General features: G+C 47.5%; 1 protein-coding gene across 2 annotated transcripts in view; it reads left to right on the forward strand.

Annotated features, from left to right (window-relative positions):
* The first annotated feature begins 3,270 nt into the window (after positions 1 to 3,270).
* PTGIS (prostaglandin I2 synthase) overlaps positions 3,271 to 26,870 on the forward strand; it is a 41,470-nt gene continuing 17,870 nt past the window's right edge. Inside the window, exons 1-5 of one of the 2 annotated variants that reach the window (XM_081034663.1) lie at positions 3,271 to 3,462; positions 12,983 to 13,106; positions 14,852 to 15,030; positions 17,669 to 17,812; positions 21,957 to 22,108. In XM_081034663.1, coding sequence (XP_080890789.1) covers positions 3,389 to 3,462; positions 12,983 to 13,106; positions 14,852 to 15,030; positions 17,669 to 17,812; positions 21,957 to 22,108 — 673 coding nt within the window. In that variant the 5' untranslated portion in view covers positions 3,271 to 3,388. The remainder of the gene's footprint in view (positions 3,463 to 12,982; positions 13,107 to 14,851; positions 15,031 to 17,668; positions 17,813 to 21,956; positions 22,109 to 26,870) is intronic. The other variant, XM_081034664.1, reaches the window with a different exon arrangement.

A 26,870-nucleotide genomic window follows, 5' to 3' on the forward strand; every position in this document is an offset into this window, starting at 1 on the left:
AGATACCAAAGTTAGAAGCCTACTGGGTAACACCGTGCCATTGCCACCACCAGCAACAAACGTGCCCATTACACCGACAAGGTAAAGCGACTTGCTTAGGGCCATGTGGCAAATGAGTGGAAATGTTGGGATTTGAATTTAGCTCTCAAGCCCTGGTATGTTCCAACTTTCACCTGGGCTGGAGGGGTCACGCTTGGGGTAGTCTTCCCTCATCTTCATTCTTGAGGCCATACCAGCCCTGCCCTCAGCAGGGCCCTGTCAGTCTTCATGGGTCAAAGGAGGTGAGAATCCCTGCTAATTTCCAGAGCCTACCTGTTCCTGCAAGATGCTGTATGTAGCCAGAGAACTGGATGCCCTATTAGCCTGATAAACGTAGAAAGCATGAGCTGTAAAAATAAAAGAAAGAAAGAAAGAAAGAAAGAAAGAAAGAAAGAAAGAAAGAAAGAGAAAATAATACAATGAAGTGACATTTTGAGTGCTGACCGTGAGCCAGTACTGTGTGAGGTACTTTGGGTGTGTTATTATCTCATTTGGTCCTCACCACAGCCATAACTAGAAGGTCATCTTAGATAGGAATGTTTTTACCTGCATGGAAGAGAAAAATCTGACTCATGGTGTATTTACTTGATTATCTCATTAAACAAGAAGTCTATAGGTAGGTGGTTCCAGAGAGTTATTCTGCAGCTCTAGTTTGGGCCTGTGCAATTTTCGTTTCCTTCCTTCATAATACCTCTACCAACACATCCTCACACAACAGCACCCAAAGAAGAGGAGACAGATCCGGAGGAAAAAGATCTCCCAGAAGGCTCTCCTGTGGCCTCCCCTGGACCAATCTTTCCCAAAGAGGGATTTCCCTGGATGGCTCAGACCAATGGTGGTTCATTTCCTGGGAAGGGGGTGGGACCACCCTCCTAAGCTCCTGAACGAAATTGGGTTCTGCTAGCAAGGGAGAAGCCAGGGGCTCCAAAACATTCTTCTCGTGTTGGTATTCGGGCAGCTGGTCTCCTTCCCTGGGGGCAGGGGTCAGGGGGATTTTGCCCCTGGGTTGAGGGGGAAAGAGGAACATGTTGCTTGGGACCCTGATCTGTACACAAACCAGGGGTGTGGAAGAAGAGCTAACATTTATTGAGTACCTCCTGTGTGCCAGGCCCCACACGAAGTGATTTTATCCTCTCATCATATAATTCAGTCCTCACAAAAGCCATGCAAGGAAAGAACTGTTCTTCCCATCTTTTAGATGAGAAAACTGAGACCAAGCCCTGATTGCACATAAGATGAGAGGCTGGATTGGAATAAGTACTAACGCAGGTTAACGTCCACTAATTCTCACTGTGTGTCAGGTACTCTGATAGGTGTGCCACCTGGATTAGGTCATTACTCCTCACTCCAACCCATTCCACCAATGAGGCACTGTAGCTCAGGGAGGTGGAGCAAACTGCCCAGGGTCACACCGCTTAGTACAGGCCGAGCTGGGTTGTGAACCCCACTGCCAGAAGGCCACCCCATGGGGCTCCCCAAATTTGGAGAAAAGCCTCTAGGCCTGTTCTGTGGCCTTTTTGGGATTGTTGGCTTCGCCAGCGGACAAGCTAGATAAATAAACAAGAGGCTCAGGAAACTCCTTTTCCCTTTTGGTGTTCTAAATCTGCTGAGGCCACATGAAAGTCATCCAGCTGCCTTGACAGCCGACATTAAACAGGCAAATAAATGAATCCTTAATATGATAGCAGGAAATGTTAAGTACTGTCAAGAAAAAAAAAGAAAAGAGGTTAAGGCAATAGAGAGTGATAATGTGACTGCTTTCGACCAGGTGGTCAGGGAGGGCTTCTCTGAGGAGGTGACAGTTGAGCGGAGACAAAGGGACAAGGGATGTGATGGAAAGAGGCGGCTATGCAAGTCTCAGAGAGAAGAGCATTCCAGGCAGAGAGACTAGCAAGTGCAAAGGCCCTGAGGTGGGAGTGAGTTTGGCACCCTAGGGGAAGGACAAGAGATGAGTGTGGCTGGAGCAGAGTGGAGGGACACGAGGTCAGGGAGGTAAAGGTGGGAGGGAGCAGATCATGCTGGTCCTTGTAGGACCCTGTAGAGTCTGCTCAGGGTGACATGGAGCCATGGATGATTCTGAGTGGGGTTCAGTTACAGGATCTGACTTAGGTTGTAGCAGGGTCCTTCTGACTACTGTGGGGAAAATGGACTGTGGACTGATGAGGGTGAAAGGCAGGCGACCAGGGAGGAATAAAGCTCCTCAGAGGGCTGTTGGGAAGGTGAAATGAACCTGCGTGCATTCACCCAGCTGTGAGCAGTAAGCACAGGGTTAGAATCAGACCTCCTGGGTCCCAGCTCCACACTCTGCTCACCGTCTCACAAAACTTGCCTGTGCCAAGCAGTCAGTAGTTTCCAACTCCCTGTTACCGACACACTCTGCTCAACTCCTCACACACACCCCTGGGGTAAGTACAACGCTGTCCTGTCTGGTCCCAGATAAGTAACTGGCCTCAGAGAGGGTAAGTTACCTCTGCAAGCTTCCAAGGAGGTAAATGAGGGTGAGGGGTGTAGGGAGTGGTGAGCATGGAGCAAATCTGGAGTGAGGCCCAGGCTTCGCAGCTGGGAGCCTGTTCTCACTAGTACCCAGGGGTGGTCTCCTGAAGAACCACCAGCTCTTGGAGGCTGGCACCCTAACCATCAGTGAAACTGGACTGTGGCCGCCATATCCTGAGCCCCTGCTGTGTTCCAGATACAGCTCTGGGTGCTTTACAGTCATTGGTCCATCCCTCACGACAGTGGAGGATGTGGGAACTCAGAGCCCAGTCCCGAGGGGCTCCTGTAATCCCCTCCCTATAGTTATTGCAGGTAATATCCGTGGGTATAATCTGGGTGGGGATGGGATGAGGGAGGGGTAAGTGGTGCAGACTGTTTAGGTGGAATGTGATGGAAAGCCCCCTCACCACCACCACCCAGCCCGTTCTCACCATGTCCCCTCTCCCACCACTGTCACCCTCCCTTCCCTATTCCCATTATCCGTCCATTTCCCCCAATTTCCTCCCTCCCCTCATCTTCCTCTCCCCCATAATTGCTGCCTCCTTGCTCACCCCCATCCTTTCCCTCCAACCAGCATCTTCCCTCCATCCCACATTTTCCATCTCCTCCCCACTTTCCTGGCCCAGGGGGTGGGAGCTTGTCTCTGCCAGAGCTGAGGGGAGGGGTCTCCGGGAGCGCAGCCACCCCTCGGGACCTCGGAGGGATCGGCGGCCCCGCCCCCCGCCCCTAACCAGGCCGGGCGCGCAGGAGGCCGGGCGCCGGGGCGGAGAGAGGCACCTGGGTGGGCCCCGCCGCCCCCGAGCCCGCGCGTAGTCTCCCGCGCTCGGCCGCCACAGGCTCGGTCGCCGGCCTGGCCATGTCCTGGGCCCTGCTCGTCGGCCTTCTGGCCGCGCTGCTGCTGCTGCTGCTGCTGACCCGCCGGCGCACACGGTGAGCCCCCCCCAAGCCAGCCCCCCCAGCCAGCCCCGCCGGTGCGCGCGGCCCCAGGCCCGGCCTGCAGCTGGGGGTCGCGGAGCCAGCGGCAGGCGGGGGCTGGAGTCCCCCGGGCGGGAAGGGGCGCCTCCCACTGTCCCGTACATCCTCCGGGAGAGCCCCTCAAAGGTGGCGGTCCAGGCGCCCCACGCGGGAAGCGCCCGCGCTGATCCCTCGTCTCACCCCGGGAGGGGCCAGGTGGAGCCCTTTCTGCAAAGAACGTGCAAAGTAGGGTGGAGCGGCGCGGGAAGGTGCAGGTCCCCCGGCTAGGTCCCGGGAGCTGACACCCACCCACCTCAGCCGTTCTCTTATCCGGGCGGCGAGAAGTCTGGGCCTGGCGGAGAGCGCCATGGCTGGGACCTGCCGAGGGGTTCCAGGTGAGGACCGAGGTGTTCCAGGTGAGGACCGAGCGTCCATGTGTGCGTGAACAGGCTCAGGATGATCCCCGCTGGAAGAAGCCCTCCCCCACTGGTCAGCGGCTACCCGGCTCTAGCACCTACTAGGTGTCAAAGCCCTGCTCTGCTCTCTGCAGGCCTATGGGCTAGACTTGCTAATCACCCATTACACCCAATGCTAATCTTCCATTACACAGATGGAAGAGTGTAGGCAGGGGAAGGCGAAGGCCCCGAGGGGATGCCCTCTTACCAACCCTGTGAACACCTTCCACAGGGTCCCCCGGCCTGGACGAGGGGGCAGAGTAGGCTCTGTATGTCCTTCTGCCAGGGGGAGAAACTGAAGCCCAGAAAGGGATCTCCCCTCCCCTGAGGTCCCACAGCCTGGGCAGGTAGAACCAGGGTGAAACATGTCAGCTTCCTAATCCCAAAGGTTTTTGTGCTCCTTTGAGAAGCTGCAATTTAGGAGAAAAAGTAAAACTCATACACCTCAAATCAGGGAGATGGAGGTAGGTCTTTTTATAAGACATTTAAAAATTAATTTGAATTGCACAAGGAGTTGCTGAATACATTTGATTTAAATATTTATCCCATTATACATAAGCCCTTCGAACTACCCATCCTACAATTCTGGACCTCTCTTGTTTATCAGTTTGGGGGCAACCTTCCAGATTTTTTTAAAGTACACTTTTCATTTTGGACTAGTGTTATATTTATAGAAAAGTTGCGAAGGTAGTACAAAGAGTTCCCTCAGACACTTTCCGCTCTTGTGAACGTTTTACATGATCAAGGTACATTTGTCAAAACTAAAAAGCAACTCTGGTCTGTTACAACTAAGCAAACTCCAGACTGTATTTGAATTTCATCAGTTTTTCCATTAGTGTCCTGTTTCTGTTCCAGGATCCAATCCAGGGTACCACACTGCCTTTGCATGTCCCATCTCCTCGGTATCCCCTGCTGCTTTTAAAATTATTCTTACACATAGACTTGACCCGGTAGTGTAAGTGTGTGTGTGTCTGTGTGTGTGTCTGTGTGTGTGTGTTTAAATAGAGTATCTAAAATTCCAGAAATTTACTGGAAACTTTTTATTTTTAAACAATATGTTAGTTGAATTTTCAAACAACAGGTTCATATATTTCTTCAACCACTACACTTGTATTCAGATGAAATTTAAAACCACGTATTCAATCATTTGCCTGGAAAAAAACAAAAAAGACAACAAATACATTTCCCCATGATGAAATGGATTAGTTTTCTCAGATTGTCAGGCTCTTTGGAGAGTCTATATAGAGATGTTTTCAGACTTTATGTTGGCTTTTTTCAGACGTTATGTTGGATTTTAGTTTTGACATCTCTCCATGTTGTTATGTGGCGATCTCATTCTTTATTTTGACTTGCTATTTAGGATTCCATAACATAAATAAATGGTAGGCTTCTTTTTTCCTTTTTATTCCTGTCCCTATTGATGGACTTTTAGGTTGTTTCCAGTGTTTTTGCTATTTCATTTCAGACAATGTGCAAAGAGGTCTTCCTGTGGGGCCTCCTGATCTGTGTTTTTTTTCTCTGGGATGATGGGGGCAGCCAGAAAATACATGGAATCTGGGACGCAGGGTATCTGGGTGCTCAGTGTATAGAAATTTCCAGCCTCTAGGAATAAGAACAAGTTGAGTAACTGTTTTCTGCCTTGGTTTCCCAATTTTTAAAATAGGGATGATAATGATAATAGTAGGTGAGAATGGAATTGCTGGGTTAGAAGAAATGCCAATTAAATATTATTTTATCTAATTCTTGCTAGCAATCCAGAGAGCTAATTTATTTTTGAGGGTGAGTCATTGATTTTTATATCTGTGGGTGGCTTAGGAGGGTCAATAAGTAGGTATTAGGGAGAAGTGTGGGTATGGGAGTCACCGACAGCTGGGGGGCAGTTGCATGGACCATGGTGAGACACCTTAGGGACCCCAATTTAAGCTCTCAATCTAATTTTCTCCTCAAAACTGGGCAAAGTAGCACTTTGTTACCACCCCATTTTACAGAAGAGGAAACTGAGGCTCAGAGAGGCTAAGCAACTTGCCTAGGGTTTGCCTGGATTAAAAATCTGGGCTGCAAGAAATTTTAATTCCCAGGAAAAATGAATTGTTATTCTTCCCATACATTATATTTGTGATCTGAAGGCTCAAAAGTCTTACAGCCGCATGATGCTAAGATAGTAAGAGATGCAGTTACCACTAGAAGATTCTTAAGAAAGAACAAATAATGAAGTGTTGGAAAAGAGGTAGATGGCAGTGGTGCTGTATAGACAGTGATCCCAAGTTTGGGTCGAAATAAGCAAGGCCCCGCACCTCCCGTAGTTTATTCCTTTTTCCTGACCGACCCTGAAGGTAATGTCCCGAACCCCATCTTACATCCCAGGCTTAGAAAGACTAAGCGACCTCATTAAGGCCACACAGGAATTCTATTCCACATCTGGCCAGTTCCATATTTATGCTTTTCCTACGTAGTCAAAAGAGAGAAAAAGCACTACTTCAGTTAATCGGCAACTCTATGTTTACCTTTGGCTTTTTTTTCTTTTTCTTGAACTAAAAAAATTACTAATGAAAAATTTCAACTACACAGAAAAATAGAATAGTAGACGGACTCTTGTCACCTTGATTTGACAGTTATTAATATTTTTTTAAATTACCGATGTCATATCTCACAAGTAAATATCTCCGAATGCACATCAAAAGACAGTGACAGTCGTGCTCTTACTACCCTGCCTGAGAATATATAAAATAATTCCTAATGTCGTCTAGTTCCCAGTCCAAATTCACATTCCTGCAATTATGGCAAGAAATTTTAAGCCCAGCTTGATAAGTATGAATGTTTTCTCCTGGGAGAGCCGGGATTTAGGAATCTGACTTCTGTGTCCGTTGAGGCTATGAGCAGCCCTGTCAGTATTAGAAACATTCTTCTTGGTTTCCTGGCCCTAGTTTCTCCATCTGTACTCTGAGGTGACTTGCGTAGCTGGCCTCTCACGCCCCGGCCACTGCACCAGGCTGAGTGCATCTCTTTGGGCTTGTGAGACTGCTGCAAGGAGCATTGGGAGAGGTCTTCTGGGTGGAAAGCCCCTTTTCTGGGGGATGAGAAGCCACAAGTAGCATCAGGTGAGGGTTCCTGGTGACTCAAGGGCCGATCTGGGCCCTTGCAGGATACAGAATTTCTAGGCACAAATAAATCTGTCTCATTCCAATATGCACTAACCAGTGGTCACCAGATGGTGGTCCATGGCAGGATTTAGCCCCAGCTGGGTCCAGTGTGTACCATACAGTACAAGGGGAGAGAATTGGGAGATTCCACACACAAAGTTCCAGACTTCCAGCTTCTTGTGAATAACTGGAAGCTCTAGCAACACTTGCCTGGGACTCAGTAGTAGAGCACACTCTAAATCTTGCCAAGTCCCCACCACTCTCTATTGCCTCTCCAACAAGCAGCAGTTGTGTGTGTCATAATCCGTGCTCTACTGTTTTCTCTTATGTTGACAAACAAGTCTCTGAATCTGTGTCTATTACAAAGACAGGGAAACAAAAGCTAGAGCAAGATGGCCACGTGCTTTTATTATACAGTGGAAATCCATGAGAAGGGGGAGTAGAAGAGGTTTAAGGAGACCCTCTGTCACTGGCAGACACTGTGAGTGAGCCCTGGAGAAAGAATGGGTTAAGCATTTTAAAGAGAAGCTCAGGTTGGTTCTAACCCAGCGGGGCAGCACCAGCCCTCTTCGGTTCCTCCATTCAATCCCGGTTGATGGAGCCTGAGACCCTGCATTGAGTTGAAACCACTGGACAGAGAGGTCAGGCAATCCACGAACGGCTAAATGAGGCAGGCTGTGCTCTGGGCAATCCAGAACATAGATTATCTGTCAGGCACTTAATCTGCATTAGCTCCCTTAACCTACTTAGCAACTCTGGGAGGCAGGTGCTGCTCATGGAGCACCAACTGTGTACATGATTCATCTGACACATATTTCTTAAGCACCTACTATGTGCCAGGCACTGTTCTAAGTGCGGGGCGTCAACAATTAGTACCTACCCTAATGGAGCTTTCATCTAGTGAAGTTGTGATACTTTCAGAGACACAAAGGTGGATGATATCCATCCTTGATCCTCTCCCTTGATTTCCAAAGGGTCAAGTGGAGAGAGACAGGAGAGATGGGTTGGCGGTGGGTGGGGTCTGTGAACGAGGAATGGGCAGTTTTGGGAAGAACCCACATGATGGGAATCAAAGTGAAAGGAGAGAATCAGAAAAGGTGCCTTGATGTCTGAACCAGGAAGTGCAGGGGACAATCAGCTGCGTGGGCAGGAGCTGGAAATGAGAGGGTTCAGCCCTACATCCCTGGCTCCCCGTCCCCCAGGGCCTGGCAGTGCCTCAAAACAGTGAGAGTGTCAGTGGGAGAGGCTAGACATCACAGACCCCAAAATAGAGCTTCCTTCACCCGCACTGGCTACGGCTGTCACCCTGGAATGTAGCCTGGGCCTGAGTTGGATTCAGGGCCTGCGACTGGAGGAGCCGGCCGCCACATCTGGGGTCAGATGTCTGGGCTCCCAGCTTCCTGCCTTTGTCTGCACCACTTTGGGATTTTTTCTGGGGAAAGATGAAAGCTGCCAGAAATAACACCTGGCTCGCTGGGGAGCTCCTGCAGCAGCCAGGATAAAGGACAGAAAAGGAAGCCCAGCCACACCCACATCCTCAGACTTCTTAGGGGAAAAATCTCCCACCCTGCATTTGGGCAGGTAGCTGAAACCTCTCTGTGTCTCAATTTCCTCATCTGCAAAGTGGGGGTACACATGTCCACTTGGGGTGACTTGGGGCCAGACCTGCCCGGATTAGAAACCCAGGTCCTCCCGACGAGGGTTCTGGGGTAAATGACCGCGCCCCTCTGTGCTTCAGTCTTGTCCTCTGTAAAATGGACTCGATAGTAATATTTTCTTTCTCATAGGGTGACACAGTCAGGGCTCATTAAGGATTAGCCATGATTACCAAGCAAGGAACCCTTTGGGAAATGCACTGTCATGTCGTTGATGCTCATAAATGGCACCCCTGAGTCTAATTGGTTCTGGTTCTCAGACCTGCCCAGCTGCTCCCCAGTTACTACGTAGGTGCCAGGTACGCACTGTTCTGTAACTTTCTTCATCTGTATCACAACCTGATGTGGTCACTGGTGTTGTCACTCCCATTCTTCAAATGAGGAAACTGAGGCATAGAGAAGCAAAGTCACACAGCCAGCAAGAAGCATGGCTGGGATTTGAGGCCAGGAAGTGTGGTGCTAAAGATGGGCTCATACCCACCAGGCCCTCCTGCCTCTCGTGTGAAAAAATGCTGCTCCCATGTTGTCTCTCTCTGGGCTGGTGCACACTGGCCTGACCCCAGGATCTGCCAGTGTGACACTTTCCCTTTAAATGGACCCTTCAGGGGAAACGGCCTTGACCCAGTGGCTCACAAAGAGATGAGGGGAAAGGACGGGTCCTGGCACCATTCCTGTACCCCCTTAGGATTCCAGACCTGCGATTTTGCAAGTCTCTTCAATGATGGGCTCAGAGGGAGAGTGTGGCCAGGGGAGAGAGGAAGGGGAAGGCACTTCCTGGTGCCTTCAAACCTCATCTCTGGTTCTGCTCCCATATTTGCCAAACCCTGGTCCTCCAATCTGGCCAATCTCTCTGTCCACCACCTGCCCTACCCTTTGGGTTATGTCGGGGGATAGCCAGACTGAGGAAGCAGGAGGCCATGGTGGAGAAAGGTGGGGATGGAGCGGAAGAAGGGCGAAGAGAAGTTGGTGCTCTCCTGGACTGCTGGGGGAGGGGACACAGAAGCCCCCTGTCCTGGAAGTGGGGCAGTGAGATGCTCAGCTGGCTCACTGGGAACCGTGGCCTCCGCTTCCACCATTCTTGCTCTCCTGGGTGGTCGTAATCTCTGGACACATCTCCCTTCTGCCTCTCTCTCTGTTGAAACCTTTTAACAGCATAACTACATTGCTTCCCACTCCGGCTTCAAACCCTCCCCATCTCACCTGGCATACAAGCCGCACTTTCTCCTCGGCTTTCATGGCCGATGGGTCGTCTCCAATGTCATCTCCTACCTCCTGCCCCCACATTTTCCACTCCAGCCACATTGGCTCCTGCTGTCATGAGAAACCTCATCAGGTGTATTCCCATATCGGGGCCTTTGCACATGCTGTTCCCCTGGCCTCTAATGCTCCTCTCTTCCACTGTAATCCCTTCTCGTCCTTCAGGTCTTTGCCCACATGGTACCTCCTCGGAGATGCCCTCCTTGACCACCTTCTCTGAACTAGCCTCCGTCACTATCTCATATCACCCTTCTTTCTTTTTCTTTAATGAGATATAATTCACATACTATAAAATTCACCCTTTTAAAATATACAATTCAGTGGTTTTTAGTACATTCACAGGGTTGTGCAACCATCTAACTCCAGAATATTTTTATCACTTCAAAAAGAAACCCTGTACCCATTAGAAGTCACCCTCCATTCTCCCACCCCTCAGCCCTTGGCAACCACTGATCTACTTTCTATTTCCATAGATTTGCCTATTCTGGATATCCCATAGAAATACACGCAGAATCATGCAATCATGTGGTCTTTTGTGGCTGGCTTCTTTCACTTAGCATAATGGTTTTGAGGTTCTTCCACACTGTAGAAGAAAGGATTTAGCACATTCCTTTTTAATGGCTGAATAATGTTCCAAGGCACGAGTAGACCACATTTTGTTTGTCCATTCATCAGTCAATGGATATGTGGGTGGTTCCACTTTTTGGCTATTATGAATAATACTGCTATGAACAATAGTGTACAAGTTTATGTGTGAACATCTGTTTTCAATTCTTTGGGGTATATGCTGGGTCATACAGTAACTCTGTTTAACCTTTTAAGCAACTGCCAGACTAGTTTCTAAAGCAGCTGCACCGGTTTCCATTCCTACTTGAAAAATATGAAGATTCCAATTTCCCTACATCCTTGACAGCACTTTTTTTTTTTTATGGTCATCTTAGTGAGTATTAAATGGCACTGCATTGTGGCTTTAATTTGCATTTCCCTGATGACTAATGATGTTGAGCATCTTTTCATGTGTTTACTGGCCATTTGTGAATCTTCGTTGGAGAAATGTCCATTCAAATCCTTCTTGCGTTTTTTAAATTGGGTTGTTTGTCTTTTCATTGTCAAGTTACATCTCTTTTATTTTCTTCCTCACACTTCTCACTCTCAGAAAAGATTTTGCTTTTTTTGTTTTTTTGTCTGTCTCCCTTTATTAGCACGTCAGCTTCATGAGATCGCGGACTTGGTCTGCCCTGTTCATTGCTGTGTCTCAGTACCCAGAACGGTGCCTGCTTCATGGTTAATATTGGGTGAAGGGGTGACTGAATCCCCATTGAGAAGAAGAGGTGGGATGACTCACTCACTCACTCACTCAGCAGACAAGGAGCTGTCTGCATCCCTGTGGTTCTAATAATTCTAAAACTAAAACAGGGGTCCTAGGCTAGGTTTAGGGACCTCCAAGGGGTCCACTGTGAGCTCCAGCCCTGCCTGCAATATTATGAGGCCTATTTTGTGATCATGATGTCACTCTCCTTAGCTAATAGTACTTCCCTCGGGGTGGGGTGCTGGGCTATAGGGTGAGATGAGTGTTCACAGAGTAAAGCTTGGCCTAGGGCAGGGCCCAGCACATGTGCAATGTAAGTTTGAGTGTGTAGTTATCTCTTGCTGTCTAACAAAGATGACATGGCTGGGTTCTCTGTTCAGAGTCTTACAAGGCTGAAATCAAGGTGTAGACCAAGCTGCCTTCCTGCCAGGAACCTCCAGGGAAGAATCTGGCTGAATTCAGTTCCTTGCAATTGTGGGACTGAGAGTCCCATTTCCTTGCTTGCATTCGTAACTCCTAGAGGCCACCTGCGTGCCTTGCGTGCCTTGTCATGTGGCACCTTCCATCTTCAAAGTCAGCAACAGAGACTCTCCCTGGTATCAAATCTCTCTTGTGCTCTCAGTCTCTTTTGCCAGGGAGAGCCCTGTCGCCACCTGATTAGGTCAGGCCCACTAAGGAGACTCGTTCTTTCTTAAAGTCAATTGTATCATTTATCCCTCACTCAGTGGGAGGGGATTGTATAAGGGTGTAGGTCATTGTGGGTCATCTTAGAATTCTGCCTACCACAAGGAGCTATAAATACTGTTATGAAATTCTCAGAGGAGTCCCTCTGCTCTCACAGGTGATGCTGACATTGGATTTCACACACACACACTTCCCACCCCCTGGCTGAACCAGCACGCACCCCTGTGGCACCCCCAAAGGCCATGGGCCTGGCCGCTGGACACCTGAGATGCTTCAGATTCTGAGCTGCTGAGGGCAGTCAGGGGTCAGAGGCTCGCCCTTCTACTTCCCTTCGCCACCCAACTGTGGACTCTGGTCTCCTCCTTTCTCCGTGAGCAAGGCAGGGAATAGGAAGACAGCAAAACGCTGGTCCATGCTGGCTCAAACAGTGAACTTTTTATACTGCTGGGTTCTGAAAAGCTCTCCTACCCACAGAGAGATGACCAGCTCAATCAACTGGTGCTCCCAAGTCTGCTCTCAACCACCTATAGTCCATTCTCTGCTCAGCAGCCAAAAGGTCCTATGAAAACCTAACCAAAATCATGTCCTTTCTCTTCTCCAAATTCCCATGGCTCCCATCTCACTCAGAGACAAAGCTGAAGTCCTCGTAGCTGCCGACGAGGCACTGCATGGTCTGGGCCCCATTACCTCTCTGGCCCCAACCTCCGCTACTTTTCCTGGCTCCCTCCAATCCAGCCACTCAGGCCTCCGTACTGTTCTTTGACCACACCAGGTGTGATCCGACCTCAGGGCCTTGGTGCTTGTTCCCTCTGCCTGGAAGGCTCTTCTTCGAGATATCCATGTGGCTCCCCGCCCTCGTCACCTTCAGGTCATTGGCCAAAAGTCTCCTCAGGGAAGCCTTCCCTACCCTCTCCATTTAAACCACCCCCCATGCTCTACATACTTTATCCTCTTCCCTGCTTTATCAAATGGTGATAAGTGCTGTGGCTTCTGCAGGCGACCTGGTGAACCTCCCCTGGACCTGGGCATTATCCCCTGGTTAGGCTATGCCTTGGAGTTTGGAAAAGATGCTGCCAGCTTCCTCACTAGGATGAAGGAGAAGCATGGTGATATTTTTACTGTAAGTACTTCTTGTGCCTCTTGGGAGGAAAGGGGATGAGCAGTGGGGCCTGTCATACCTGGTGTTTACTGATTCCTTCAATATTCATCCACATGTTAACCCAGTCATCCAATATCCATCCAGTGGTCCAGCTAACTTTCTATCCATATATCTATACACTGTACACCCACTGCTTGTCTACCATCCGGATATCCCTTCATTATCCCTCTAGCATCTTCCCAACATTGAGCTATGAAGTCATTCGGTATCTATCTGATATTTGTACACCCATCTAACTGACCTCTATCCATTCATGTAATTTCCATCTACCCAAAATCCACCCATCCATCTAACACCTATCTTTCTGCTGTCTACCTAGTATTAAGCAGCATCTTTCCATCCCAGTATCCACCCAACATTCATTCCTATATTCCTTTTCCTCAAGCCTCCATCTACCCATGCATCCATCCATCCTTCTATATACCTATCCAACATCTGTCTATCCATCCATTTATCCATCATTTATTCTTCCATCTGTCTACCCAAATTTATCCAGTATTCTTCCACTCATGTACCTAACATCCCTTCAACTTTCATTCATATATTCAGCTTCCATCAACTTCCATTCTTCCATTTATCTACCCATATTTCCATCCATCTACCACTATCCACCCAACATTCATCTGTACATTTATTTTCCAACCAGCCTCTAGCCGCCCATCCATCCATCTTTCCATCCAAGATGCATTCAGTGATCTGTCCTTCCATTTATCCACCCATTTAACAATCCATCCAATAGAAATTTTTTCTTTGCTCTTGGCTTGTATTTTATGAGAGTTTGATTAACATGACTCAAAGACCACATCTTGAAAATGGAGCCAAGGCAGTGGGTAATTAGAATTGAGTGACCCCTGCACAGACATTTGAGGGGAAATGCCCTGACCTTGTTGTCTGTAGGATTATAGCTCTCTAGTGCTGCTGCCTTACCTTCTGGGACAGCCTGATACATACATAGCTCAACCTCCCAAAGAACAGGGTGTTGCTTGCAAATCCACTAGCATTTACCCAACAGCTTCCTTCCTTCCTTCCTTCCTTCCTTCCTTCCTTCCTTCCTTCCTTCCTTCCTTCCATTCATTTATTATCTATCTATCTGTCTGTCTGTCTGTCTGTCTGTCTGTCTATCTATCTATCTAATCTATCATCTATCTATCTATTTACTGTCATACCTATAATCTATCCACTAGCATTTATCCACCAACATCCATCCATCCATCCATCCATCCATCCATCCATCCATCCATCCAACTTATCCATCCCACCATTCAAGCCATCCATCCATCCATCCATCCATCCATCCATCCATCCGTCCATCTATCATCCATCTATCATCTATCCACCCACTTATGATGCACACACAGCCATCTGCTGCCTTCTGTAGGCAGATTCTCTTCTGGCTTCTAGAGATATGACAATAACCGAGATAACCATAGCAGGTGCTTAAGAGTGAAATGGTTAAGAAGACAAACTTTGGTTCAGAAAAGTGCAGAATTCCAGTACTAGCCATGCCACTTCTCAGCCGTGTGAGATTTTGGGCACATTACGTGACTTCTCTAAGCCTCACTTTTCAGCCATAAATGGGTGAATGATGGTCCCTACCTCACAGGATGGTTATGAGGGGTAGATGAGAGAACATTGTGCATTCAGTGGTGGGGCCAGTGCCTGGCACAGGGTAAGCCACTCCTCACTCTATCCTGCCAACTTCCCAGGTGCTGGTGGGGGGCAGGTACATCACTGTCCTCCTGGACCCACATTCCTATGACTCGGTGGTGTGGGAACCTCGTACCAAGCTGGATTTCCACGCCTATGCCGTCTTCCTCATGGAGAGAATTTTCGATGTACAGCTTCCACATTACAACCCTAGTGATGAAAAGGCCAAGATGAAACCGTGAGTGGCCGAAGATGGTACCTGTGGGTGGGGTAGGGTGGGCGATCTGCTCCTACCTGAGTGGTTCAAGTTGCGCTTATCTCCATAACAGGTGTCCAGTAAAGACATTTTGTTTTGAGAAAACAAACAAAAACAGAAGGAAAAACAACCCAAAGGAATTGGCGTGACGAAGAACTCTTTACTTCTTAGGAGGCAGCTCTGATTTTAGTAGAAGGAGACCAGCGTTTGGAATAACCAGACCTAGATTCAAATCCCAGCTCCACCCCTTTCTAGCCTTGTGATTGGACAAGTCACTCCCTCTCTCTGCGCCTGTTTCCGTATCTGTAAAATGAATGGGCAAAGCGATTAGTATTTTTAAATCCATATTCTGTGCCAGGCATCGTGCATGATCTCATTAATCTTCACAGCAATACTGGAGGGTACGTAACTCACAGCCCCATTTTATAGATGAGTACACTGGGGCTCAGAGACGAGAAGTGACTTGCCTAGGTCACACAGCTTTTTAGGAAGTGGTCCTGAAACATAAGGAATGCTTATATCAACAAGAGTACATATGAGCACATTTACTCTGTATTCATTCAGCAAACATCTGAGGACCTGGTGTACACTGATCACCATCCTAGATGCAGGAGCTCAGAATGATGCCGACCACCATCTCAGGACACCTACCATATGCGAGGTGCTTGTTAGGGGCACTTTCATATCTGCAATAGCCTCAAGGGGTAGGTATTTTTATCCTCATTTTATGGATGAGGAAACTGAGGCTCAGAGAGGGGAAGTGACTTACCCAAGGCCTCCTGCTAGTTAAGTGGCAGAGCTGGGATCTGAACCCACATCTGCAGACTCCACAGCCCATTGTCCTCCACCCAAGACATGAGGAAATGAGATTCTGCTACCCCCCTAAAGAGTCACACAATCTGAGGGTAATCTTTAGTGGTGTGTCACTAGGAAGAGTAACCTCCTGGCGTTAGGAAAAGCATCTAGAAGGCTGGGTTTTGCAGGACTGCTAAAGTTGAGGAAAGGTCAGCGTTATGAGGTGAATGCTGATGAGAGGCAATGCCCAGTGTGACTTTGGCTTTGTGGGACAGCTGTGAGTAGTATTTCTGAGGCTGATTGTCCTGGGACTTGCCATTCCAGGGGAATCATGGGGTCCCATTAGCAACAAGAGTTCTCACAATTCACCACATCCTACCCTACTACCCAGGGAGGACCCCAGTTTCTTCCAATGTCTACCCCTCAGAGTTTTGGGGAATTTCTCACAAGCTGGCATGATGTCTTCTGGGCCTGGCTGTCACATCTGTTGAAGGCTACTGTCTCTGTTGAGGAGTAGAGCCTGGAGTGGGGTCAGGGAACAGCTGGATCAGGGTCAATCATTATGCCAGCTCCCATGTAGTGAGTACTTACAATGTGCCAGGTGCTGTGTTAAACCTTTCACACACATTATCTCACATGGGTCATGTCTACTGTTATTCCAACAGTGTTCCGACTTGAACATCCAAAAGCTTTTATTCCCTGGAATTTCATGGAACCCCTCTGGAAGTTTTCCCCTCTTGGGTTATTCAAGAACCCAGGGGTTAATCAGTCTAAAGAGGCCCATTCTATTCCCAAGCAGCAGGTGGAGAGAAGGAGTGGGAGCACCTTATCTGTGCGCTAGCACTGTTCGTGTTGCTGCCACCAGGTGTCGCTGTTGAGCACGGACTCTGCACTGCCCCGAGGACACGGTCTACTTGCTGCCCTGGTGCCCTTTCTGGGCTAGATTCTGGCACACGTTGTCGAAGGGCCTTAAACTTAGAGACAAGATCCCACCTTTCTAGACTTCTAATAAAACGCTCGCTCTTGGCTCAATGTTGACTGTATTGTGGAGGCTCAGCACAGAGGGCCTTCTGGCTTCAGCCACAGACCCTCCCAGACGTGGTTCTCTCCTCAGACGCCTAGGCACACACGATGACGAGGTCACCAGAAAGACTTCCTGTGCCATGTCACATTCACTTGGGGTCATGTCTCATTACCGTGTTTCCCCGAAAATAAGACCTAGCCGGGCAATGAGCTCTAATGTGTCTTTTGGAGTAAAAATTAACATTAAGACCACAGTAGCAGTCTTTGGTGAGGGGACACTTTAACTATCCAAACGGGTCTCCCTGACTTTGGATCTCAAGAAAAAAGGGTTGGCCTCCTAGTTCTCTGTCTTCCAGAAGTCTGTGGGTTCCTTGTCCAAGCTTGTGTGCTCTGAAAAGGGACAGACTATGGTGGTTTTAAGAGTTCAGACTCCGGAGTTGGGCAGATCAGGGTTTTAATCCCAGCTGTATCACTTACTGGCTGAATGACCTTGGACAAGTCACTTTCCTCTATGTCCCTGAGTTTCTCTGCCTGTAAAATGGGTATCAGAATAGTAACTATTATTCCTAGGGTTGTCAAAAGATGAAATGCGATAATTCTGCTTAGCACCATAAAGAGCTACGGTCGTCAGTGTTGAGGATGGTATCTTGTTTAAGCATCTTGTTTAAGCCAGTCTTCCAAAGGCTCCCATTGCTAACAAGGAGCTGGAGCTCTGGGACGCTGAGGTTTGATGAGGAAGGCGCCTGTGTGCGGATATTTCCCTTTGGAGGCTGTACTCTCACTCCTTCGTTCCCTGCCGCAGAACTCTCCTCCACAGAGACCTCCAGGCGCTCACAGATGCCATGTATACCAACCTCCACACCGTCCTGTTGGGTGACACCACAGAAGCGGGCAGTGGCTGGCATAAGATGGGTCTCCTCGATTTCTCCTACAGCTTCCTGCTCAGGTGAGCCCAAGCGGCCCCCACTCTCCTGCGTGAAGGCCAGCATGCTGGACCTGGGTCAGCTGTTGCTAGTGTCTGGGGGACCATGAGGAAGTTGTGGGTGGTGGGGAGCAGTGTGGGGCACTCAAAGCAAAGACTGCAAGATGACATTTTGCATCTGGGACCCCAAATATCTACCTGGCTCAACCTGCAAGTTGTAAAGGAGACACAGGCAAAAAAAAAAAAAAAAGGAATTTATTCTAAGTAAGATGAGTGACTTTGGGGGTTTAAGCAGGGGCATGACTTGATTGGACTTAGAGTTTTCAAAGCTCTTTTGGTTGCCAGATGGCACCTAGGCCAGGTCGGGTGTGTGGCAATGAGAGAAGACTTGTGAGGAAGCTGTTGCAGTTGTCCAGATGAGAGAAAACGGTGGCCTGGATCAGGGAGATGACAGGGAGCCGGTGAGAGTGGTGGGGGGGAGGTGAGGGGACCTGCTGAAGGATTTGATTGGGGTGGGGCTGGGGGAGAAGCGAGGGGGGAGGGTGGGTACAGGGAGTGAGGGAAAGAGTGGCAGGAAGGACAATTCATTGATTTGTGGTGGTGCCATTAACTGACCAGCATTTCATAAAAGAAAGGACATTTCTTCAACTGCTCTAAAGAATTAGAGGGACACAGTTTCAGAATAAAAGACAGGCATTTGGGAGGGGGGCTGTCATTGTGTGAGGGATATAAATGATAAATGTCTAACTATTACATTGTTTTGTGCACCTGAAACTAAAAGAAAAAAAAAGAGGCATTTGCTGACACATATGCACATACAGGCACATTTGTGACACGTGTGTGCATACATGTAGGCTCAATATATGTTAGTGCATTGAATCCTCACAATGGCTCTATGAAGCTGGTATTTTACAAACCCCATTCGACAGACGGGAAAACCGAGGTCTGGAGAGCCCAAGTCATTTGCCCAGAGTTCCATAGTTAGGATTACGACAGGGCTGGCTGCAGAGCCTACCCTTTTGAGCACAACTCTTGATGTGTGAGAGTTCCACATCTTTTTCCTTTCACCCTGGAATGGTGCAGACTCCATCGAGGGCTGCAGCTGGTCTGGGTGATGCTGGTCTGGTCCTTCCTGTCCTTGTATGATGGGGAGACAGGCCCGGAGAGGGGCAGCTAAAACCACCCAGCAAGTTCACAGCAGGGTAACTCCCAGGTCTCATGGCTCCTGCCACCCTGTGTCCCTGTGAGAGCAAAGAAGTCGGAGGAAGATGTGGCACTGGGGGTGGTGAGGATGAAGTGTGGCAGCTGGGTATGTTTAAGCCCATGGGAATGGCAGGCACAGCATAGGGGTCAGAGATAAATGGATCCCCACCTGAGGCCTGGGCTAGAGCGCCTGCCTCTTGGCCTAGCAGCCTACAGCCTTTTCACCACCATCTGTAGCCCCTGAAATAGAAAGGGATGGGCAGGTGGGATGACAGGGAAATTGATCTGGAGGTGCAGGTTCATGTGGCCCCAAAGCCTGAGGTGTCACCGCTTAAACCTTCTAACTTGTCCTACGCGGTCCCCTGCCTCACTCAGAGTCACATCCAAAGTTCTTATCCTGGCCTACAGAATCCTGCGTGACCTTCCCCGACCCCATCTGTTATCTCACTGGCCTGCTTGCTGCCTTTTTGGGCAGGCCAGGCACACTCCTACCTCGAAGCTTTGCAGTTTCCATTCCCTTGCCTGAGAATGCTGTTCCCTACATGTCTGCATGGCTCCTACCTCACTTCAGTCAAATCACATCTCAAGGGTCACTTCTTCAGAGAGGTCTTTCCTGAAACCCCATTTAATATGATGGCCCTTTCTCATTTACGGAGCCCCAGTCCAGCTTTATTTTTCTCTAGAGCTCCTAGCGCCACCTATAGGTTACATGTATACTCACACATGTAATTATTGTGTGTCTTCAGCCAGGTAGAGGTACCATAGGAACGGCTTTCACTTCTACAGTGTGAAATCTCATGGCTGTCTTGGTTTTCTTTTTCTTTATTTTGGTTTATGTTTCATTGCCCATTTTTGTAGAAATCTATGTACAGGGAAATGGTTCTCTGCTTTAAGAAAAAACCGGTGCAAGTAAGATGACAAATGGTAACTGCAGTGTCAAGGGGCCCACAGGGCCTGGTGAGGACAGCCTGACCTTGCCCTCTCCATCCTGGCTAAAAGGGGAGGTCATGACTCAACTCCTGCCTGGGGTTTCCAGGCTGGGCTGCAGGCTCTGCGTGGCCAGATTCTTTCCTTTTTCAAGATGAGATGAGGGGAAAATCCAAATTTTGTCTGACTTTCCCTGAATGTTTAAACATACATTCAGTTTGTTTTTAGGAAAACTCTGTTGACCAAACAAAATATGTTTGTGGACTGAATTCAGTTTGGGAGCTGCCCTTTACAATTTGTGCTGTAGGAAACTGAGGGCATTAGTCTGGAGAAGAGGAGCCCAGGGCCTCACGGCTTTGGAGGAGAAGGGGGAGAGAATTCCTTCTGGGTTAATGCAAAGGCCCAAGTAGGACCAGCAGGTTAGACTCTGGAAGGAGCTCATTTCAGCTTTTCTGAAGGAAGGATTGTTTCCTCTTAGTCCAGTGGGATGGGCAGGATGTGAGCTCTCCATCTCTGGCAGCGTGGAAGCCAAAGCTGGATGCGGGGGAGGTGAGTGAGATGTAGGGGAAAGGTGGACAGTAGCCTGGATGACTGAGCTCAGAATCATGATGACCTTGTAATTTTCTCCCAAGATCAGTGTTCTCAGCATTAAGCTCTAACCATCCATCCATTCATCCACCCACGCATTCATCCGTCACCATCCATCCATCCACCCAGCCACCCACCCTCCTGTCTGTTCGTCCGTCTACCATCCATCCACCTACCCTCCCATCTACCCATCCAGCCAGCAAACATTTATTATTGAGGGCCTATTATGTGCCTGCACTGTGCAGATAAGGGACAGAGTGGGGCTAGACAGGTCTTTCTCTGCTCCCAGCCTCTCTCCTTCTTGCTCCCATCCTCCTCTTCTTAGGAAAACCCCTTTCCTGGGCGATCCAGCAACTTGGAGGGGATCAAGGGGGACCAATGGGGCGTCACTGGCATCTCTCTGCCCTGGCCCCTCCCACCATGTGGAAAAAGTAAAAACCTGTGGTTTCCCTCCCGGGACTGAGGCCAGTGGGCCTGGAGCTGGGCTCCTGGAGCATTCAAAGTTCAAAGTGGCTGGTGGTGAAAACATTTCCTCTGGGAGCATTCCTGCGGGCAGTGTGTGTGTGTGTGTGTGTCCAAGTGCACACACTTGTTCCTGTGTTTCATCCTTTCTCCATACACACCCCCAGGCTCTGTCCTTGTTTTGCTCAGACCCCCAGGGCCCCTCAGGTCAAGCTCAACCTTTTCACTATTCCAGCCCTGCCAGCTCCCAGACCCCTCTTACCCCTGTCCCCTCACGTTGCAGCTTCAGCGCCTGGACCAGCAACACCTGGCAGCAATCTGACCAGGCACGGTTGTTCCCTTCACTCTGGGCCTTTGCCCAGGCCGTGCCCTCTGCTGGAACTGCTCTGCCCCTCCTCTTCTCCCTGTTCACCCTGCAGGTCTCAGCTCAGACCCTGCCTCCACCAGGGAGCCCACCCTGCCTCCCTCTGAAGGGGCAGGAGCCTCCTCTCCCAGTCTGTGGCCCCATCTCGCCCCACTGTCCCCTCACTCATTCTGCCCTGGCCTTAGCAGCCTTCCTGCTAATCCTCACCACTCCCATCTCCTTCCTGCCTCAGAATGCTGGCACTGGCCATTCCCTCTGCCTCGGGGCCCCCCTCCCTCTGTTCTTTCTTCGCTGGCTCCTCCTCCTCCTCAGGTTTCTGCGTAATGGCGAGCCCGTCTTCCTCTCCCTCCCACCCTCCTCTGAGCAGCAGCCCACATATTGCTCGTTCACTCGTTTCTCTTGTCTGTTGTCTGAATCCCACACTAGAGTATTCGCTCTATGAGGCCTTGAGGGTTTTGTCTGTTTTCTTCACAGTGACTCCCCAGCCCAGAATGGTCCAGGCACATAGTAGGAAAAGTAGGTGCTAGTTACTTATATGGATGAAGAAAAGCTTGTAGGCTGCCATGGGAGGGTTTGGCCAGGAGCGTCCAAGGAGGCCCCTGATCTGCTGTTTGTTGCCCCCAGAGCCGGCTACCTGACTCTGTATGGAGTTGAGGCACTGCCACGCACCCATCAGAGCCAGGCCCAGGACCGCGTCCACTCATCTGACGTCTTCCACACCTTCCGCCAGCTCGACTTGCTGCTTCCCAAACTGGCACGTGGCTCCCTGTCAGTGGGTAAGCACTGTGTAAGCCCTGGTGGGTGGTGGGGCAGACTGAGGGACCCAGAGGGGGTGTCCAAGCTCAAGGTGAAGGATCTCATCTGTGAAAAGGGGCAAAGAGTAGGATCTTCCTAGAAGGTGGCTGTCAGGATTGGCTGAGGTAATAAAAAAACACTATCTTTTTCGAGCACTTTCTTATGTGTCAGATACCAAGTTAATTAAGCATTGTTCCATTCAGTGTTCACAACAGCTCATCACCTCATTTCCTTTATTTATGTTTTTTGAAAAGCCAAACTTGAACATATTAGATTGTTTAAACGAACAAAGAAACATATTCTTGTGGTTAATAATTCATAGATGTAGATAGTAAAAAGTAATAATACTCGCTCTAACAAGCCCAGCTTCCTATGGAAACCAATGTTAACATGCTGGTATATATCCTTTCACAGTGTTTTGTAGGAATACTGTATTTTGCAAGTAGAGACAGATAATGTCTCTGTGTGTATTTACAAAAAAAGGATTATATCTATTATTTGCAACTTTGTAAAAAATCTAACAATATAGATACATTCTCTCCTGTCAATACAAATATAGTATCTTCTAGAGGTTTTAGCCAATGCAATTAGATAAGAGAAATCAATCACTGATATAAAAATGGGTAAAGAAGAAATAAAATTATCCCTATTTGCAGATGATCTGGAAAACCCCAGAAAATCCATGATAAAACTAATTCAAGCAAAAAAAAAGAAAAGGATCCAGCAAAGTGGAAGGATATAAAATTAACATTAAAAATGCAAACATCTTTCTAGCCCTTACATGTCAGTATTTAGGCAGCCACCTCCCTCCAAAGGGTAGTTATAATTGTTTCCTTTTGTGTGTACGTGTGTGACTATTCTAGTATTTCATTGTACTAGTATCTCTTCTACCGTCTGGTGGTTTTATTTCTTGCTGACAGTTTCATGGAAGTGGGTTTGCCAGGTCAAAGGGCATACCCATTAAAATTTTTATTAGCTATTACCACATCATTTCCAAAATGATGGAGCAATTTGTATACCTACTCAAAGGGAAGGAGCTTACTCATTCCCCACCAGATGTTATCAGGCTTTCTACTTGTTTGCCAATCTGATGGGCAGAGCTGGGTAACTTGTTTTCATTAGCATTTTCGCACATCCTCGTCAACATGCAGTTATCAGCCTTTAAATCCTTGCCAATCTGACGCACAAAAAGGGCAACTGGCTTTATGTGCGTTTCCCTGATGACTTTGATGAAACAACTTTTTTTTTCCATTTGCTTTTCCTCTCTGTGAGTTGCCTATTCATGTCTCCTAACGTCTTTTTAGAGGCAAATCTTTACCTTATTGAATCCTGCCATTCCTGCTGGAAGTTTGGTATCATTATACCCCCTTTTCGGGTAAGGAAACTGAGGCTCAGAGAGGTCACTTATAGACACACAGTGGTAGGTGGCAGAACCAGCAAAATGGAAACTGGATCTGTTTGATTGCAAAATCTTGTGCATAAAGCACCTGACACATCACAGCACCTATTGCTTCTCCAGGAAAGAGTGGTTTCTTCATTGCCCTTTCCTCCATACAGATGCTTCAAGAGAGTCTAGGTAGATGCAGAGGGGACCCTCTGTCCTGGGAGCAGCTCTGAGCTGGTTATAGGAAGGCTGCATTTCCCATTGTGGGCAGCAGGTGGCAATGTTGGGGAAGGTTTCTCAGCTAGGGGCTGGAGGCTGGTGGGCAAACGGGTCAGACCTTATGGGCCCGCACAGCCTCTGGGAGAGCAATTTGGCTGAAAGAAACTATCAAAATATAAAATTCACATTCCTTTAATCCTGCATCTGTATTTCTAGGAATTGTTCTACAGAAACGCTTGCCTATATCTACAGACACAGAGATGTTCATCGTCATGTTACTTGTCATAGCAAACACTAGAAACAACCTAAATGTCCACGAGTAGGGCTGATGAAGTAATTTATGCGTTCACATAAAGGAAAACCATGCGACTGTAAAACTGAACGGGTGTACTGCTATAGGATGAAATCTATTGTTAGGCAAAAGGCGTGGAACAGTGGGTATATGCATACTGTACTTTTTATTCCCCCCCCCCCGGTTTTATTGAGATATCACTGACATACAGTACGGTGTAAGTTTAAGGTGTACTGCATAATGACTTGACTTACATACACCGTGAAGTGAGTACCGCAATCAGTTTAATTAGCATCCATGTTTTTTAAAAATGTGGGAACATGTATAGATTTTTGTTTCTGGGAAGGCTGAAATGAGATGGAGAGAAACTTACTTTTTGCAGTCTACCCATTTGAACTCATTAGAGTTTCTTTCTTTCTTGTTATTTTTATTATTATTTATTTGGGTTCTTTTTTTTTTTACCATGTGCATGCATTACTCCTTCTCTGCTTTTAAAAATATAAACATTTTAAAAGAAAATTGACCCTTTTGGGAACTCTTAGACCACTGAGTCTGGTGCTTCTCTTCCAGTAGGGAGTTGGGGACAGAGGACAGTTAAATAGAGCCCCAAGCTAAGCATACTGCTTCTTTCTGGAGCATTCATTTTACTGGATTATTGCGTGGGTGAGGAGACAATTTTATTTGAATTTTGTTTTGTGGGGAAAGGCATTCTTATATTAAAGAATCAGAGTACAATGCAAAAACCTAATTCATTTTAAAGCTAAAACTCAGACTTTAAAATCTGACCCCAAAGGGGGCCTCTCTGGACTGTACCCCCAGGTGTCTAGAGGATGGAGGATTTTTCTGAGGAAACACTGGAGAGGCATTCATGCCTGGCCCCCTCGTTTTACAGATGAGATTACTGAGGCCCACAGGTAGACAGGGCCTCAGACAGCTCCACACAGCATGGGAGGTCGGGGATTTGAACCTGCTTCTCCTGCCTCCAACTCCAGGACCAGTCACATGGGTTTGGCAGTTCTGATTCACAGCATGGAGTCGTTACACTGCCACTAATAAATAATACCATGTAGCTTATGATGATGGCAAAACAAGCATATTTTGTGTGAGGTCTTTTTATATTCTCCTAATGATCCTATGAGTCAGGTTGCCTCCATTTTACACATGGAGAAACCGAAGCTCAAAGATACAAAGTGATTGGCCCAAGGTGATCCTTCTAGGAAGGGGCAGAGCTGGGATTTCAACCTGGGTCTCTCTGGCTATAAACTGTGTGCTTTTGATTTCACAATTTAGTATTATTTTTTTATTATGGAAACAGTACGTAAATACATTCTCCTCGGACTAATAATTTGCTAACATTCATTAAGCTTTATTTAATAACATAGCTAGCATTTATTAGGCCTGTGCCAGGCATCACGCTTTGTGCTTTATATGTTAATGCATTTAATCTCTGTATAACCTTATATGGTGAGTATTTATTATCCCAATTCACAGGTAAGAAAACTGAGGCATTGAGAAGGAAAGTGACTTGTTCAAGGTCAGGCATTCTGCTCCAGAGCTTAGGCTCTTCACTGGGCTCCCCTGCCTCTTGTAAAAAAAAAAAAAAAAAAAATCCAATATTACAGAAAAGGGAAATTCTCTTTTGACCACTGTCTCTAAATATATTCCTGAGGTAACAATTGTTACCAGTTTGGTGTTATCCTTCTTGAACAGAGCTGTCCCTAGAATGCAAGCCACATAAGTAACTTTAAATTTTCTATTAGACACATTAGCCAAAAAAAAAAAAAAAAAAAACGAGAGAGAGAAAGAGGTGAAATCAATTTTAATAATACATTTTCTGTAACCCAGTATATCTAAAATATTCACATTTCAACGTGTCATCAATATAAAAGTGATGGAGCTATTTTCCATTTTGTTACTCATGCTAAGAGTACTCAGAGCACATCTCGATTTGGGCCAGCTACATTTCACATGCTCGATAGCCATATGTGGCTTATGGCTTGCTATTGGACAGAGCAGTTCTAAATTATTCTCCATGTGTTAAAATATAGTATGAGCCCAAGTTATGATCCAAATGTATAGCGAGCACCTTTTTTCCTGGTGGGAAGGGTTTCTTGTGTTGTTTTGTCTTTTTGGTCAAACGAAATATAGAAATAATTAGGAATGGAAATGAAATAGTTAAACTTCCCTTACTGATTTTGTTGACATCTGTAGTTAAGCTAAAAGGCTATATAAACTTGACCTCTTATAAATTTTTCTTTCTTCCTCCTCTCACATTTTGGGAAATGGTTGTATTTAGACTCCATCCGCCTTCATTATCAGTGTCTTGACCATCAGATGGGTCCCAGGTCCAGTGATCAAACTCGGTTTCCCCAAACCCCTCTTCTTCACTCCTGTATCATCTGTTTGAAATATGGAATGAGCTTATTGAACCTTTAAATCTATGACTTGATGATCTTCCACTGGAAATTTTCTATGGCGGGGGGGGGTGCGGGTTTTACCAGACTTTGAATATGTTTCACGTGATTCAAACATTGAGAATAGAAAATAATAACAGTGAGAAGTCTCCCTCTCTTTCTTGTCATAAAATCTTCCACCCGGTCCCCAAGCTCCACAACTGGTTGATTTTATTAGTTCCATGTGGATCCTTCCAGTGTTTCTTTTTGCAAATGCAAGTGAATGTGACTGTCTTCTTCTTTTTCTCTTTTTACACAAATACATAGCAGACACACTGTCACTGGCACGTTGCTTTCTCCTAACAATATGTAGTAGCAATTGCTGACTCTTGTGTAAGGTGTCGTGTGTGCCCTGTGCTATTCTAAGAGCTGTGTGCCTAAGAGCCGGGCAAATT

Source organism: Rhinolophus hipposideros (assembly GCF_964194185.1).
Source record: "Rhinolophus hipposideros genome assembly, chromosome: 22".
Classification (NCBI taxonomy): domain Eukaryota; kingdom Metazoa; phylum Chordata; class Mammalia; order Chiroptera; family Rhinolophidae; genus Rhinolophus; species Rhinolophus hipposideros.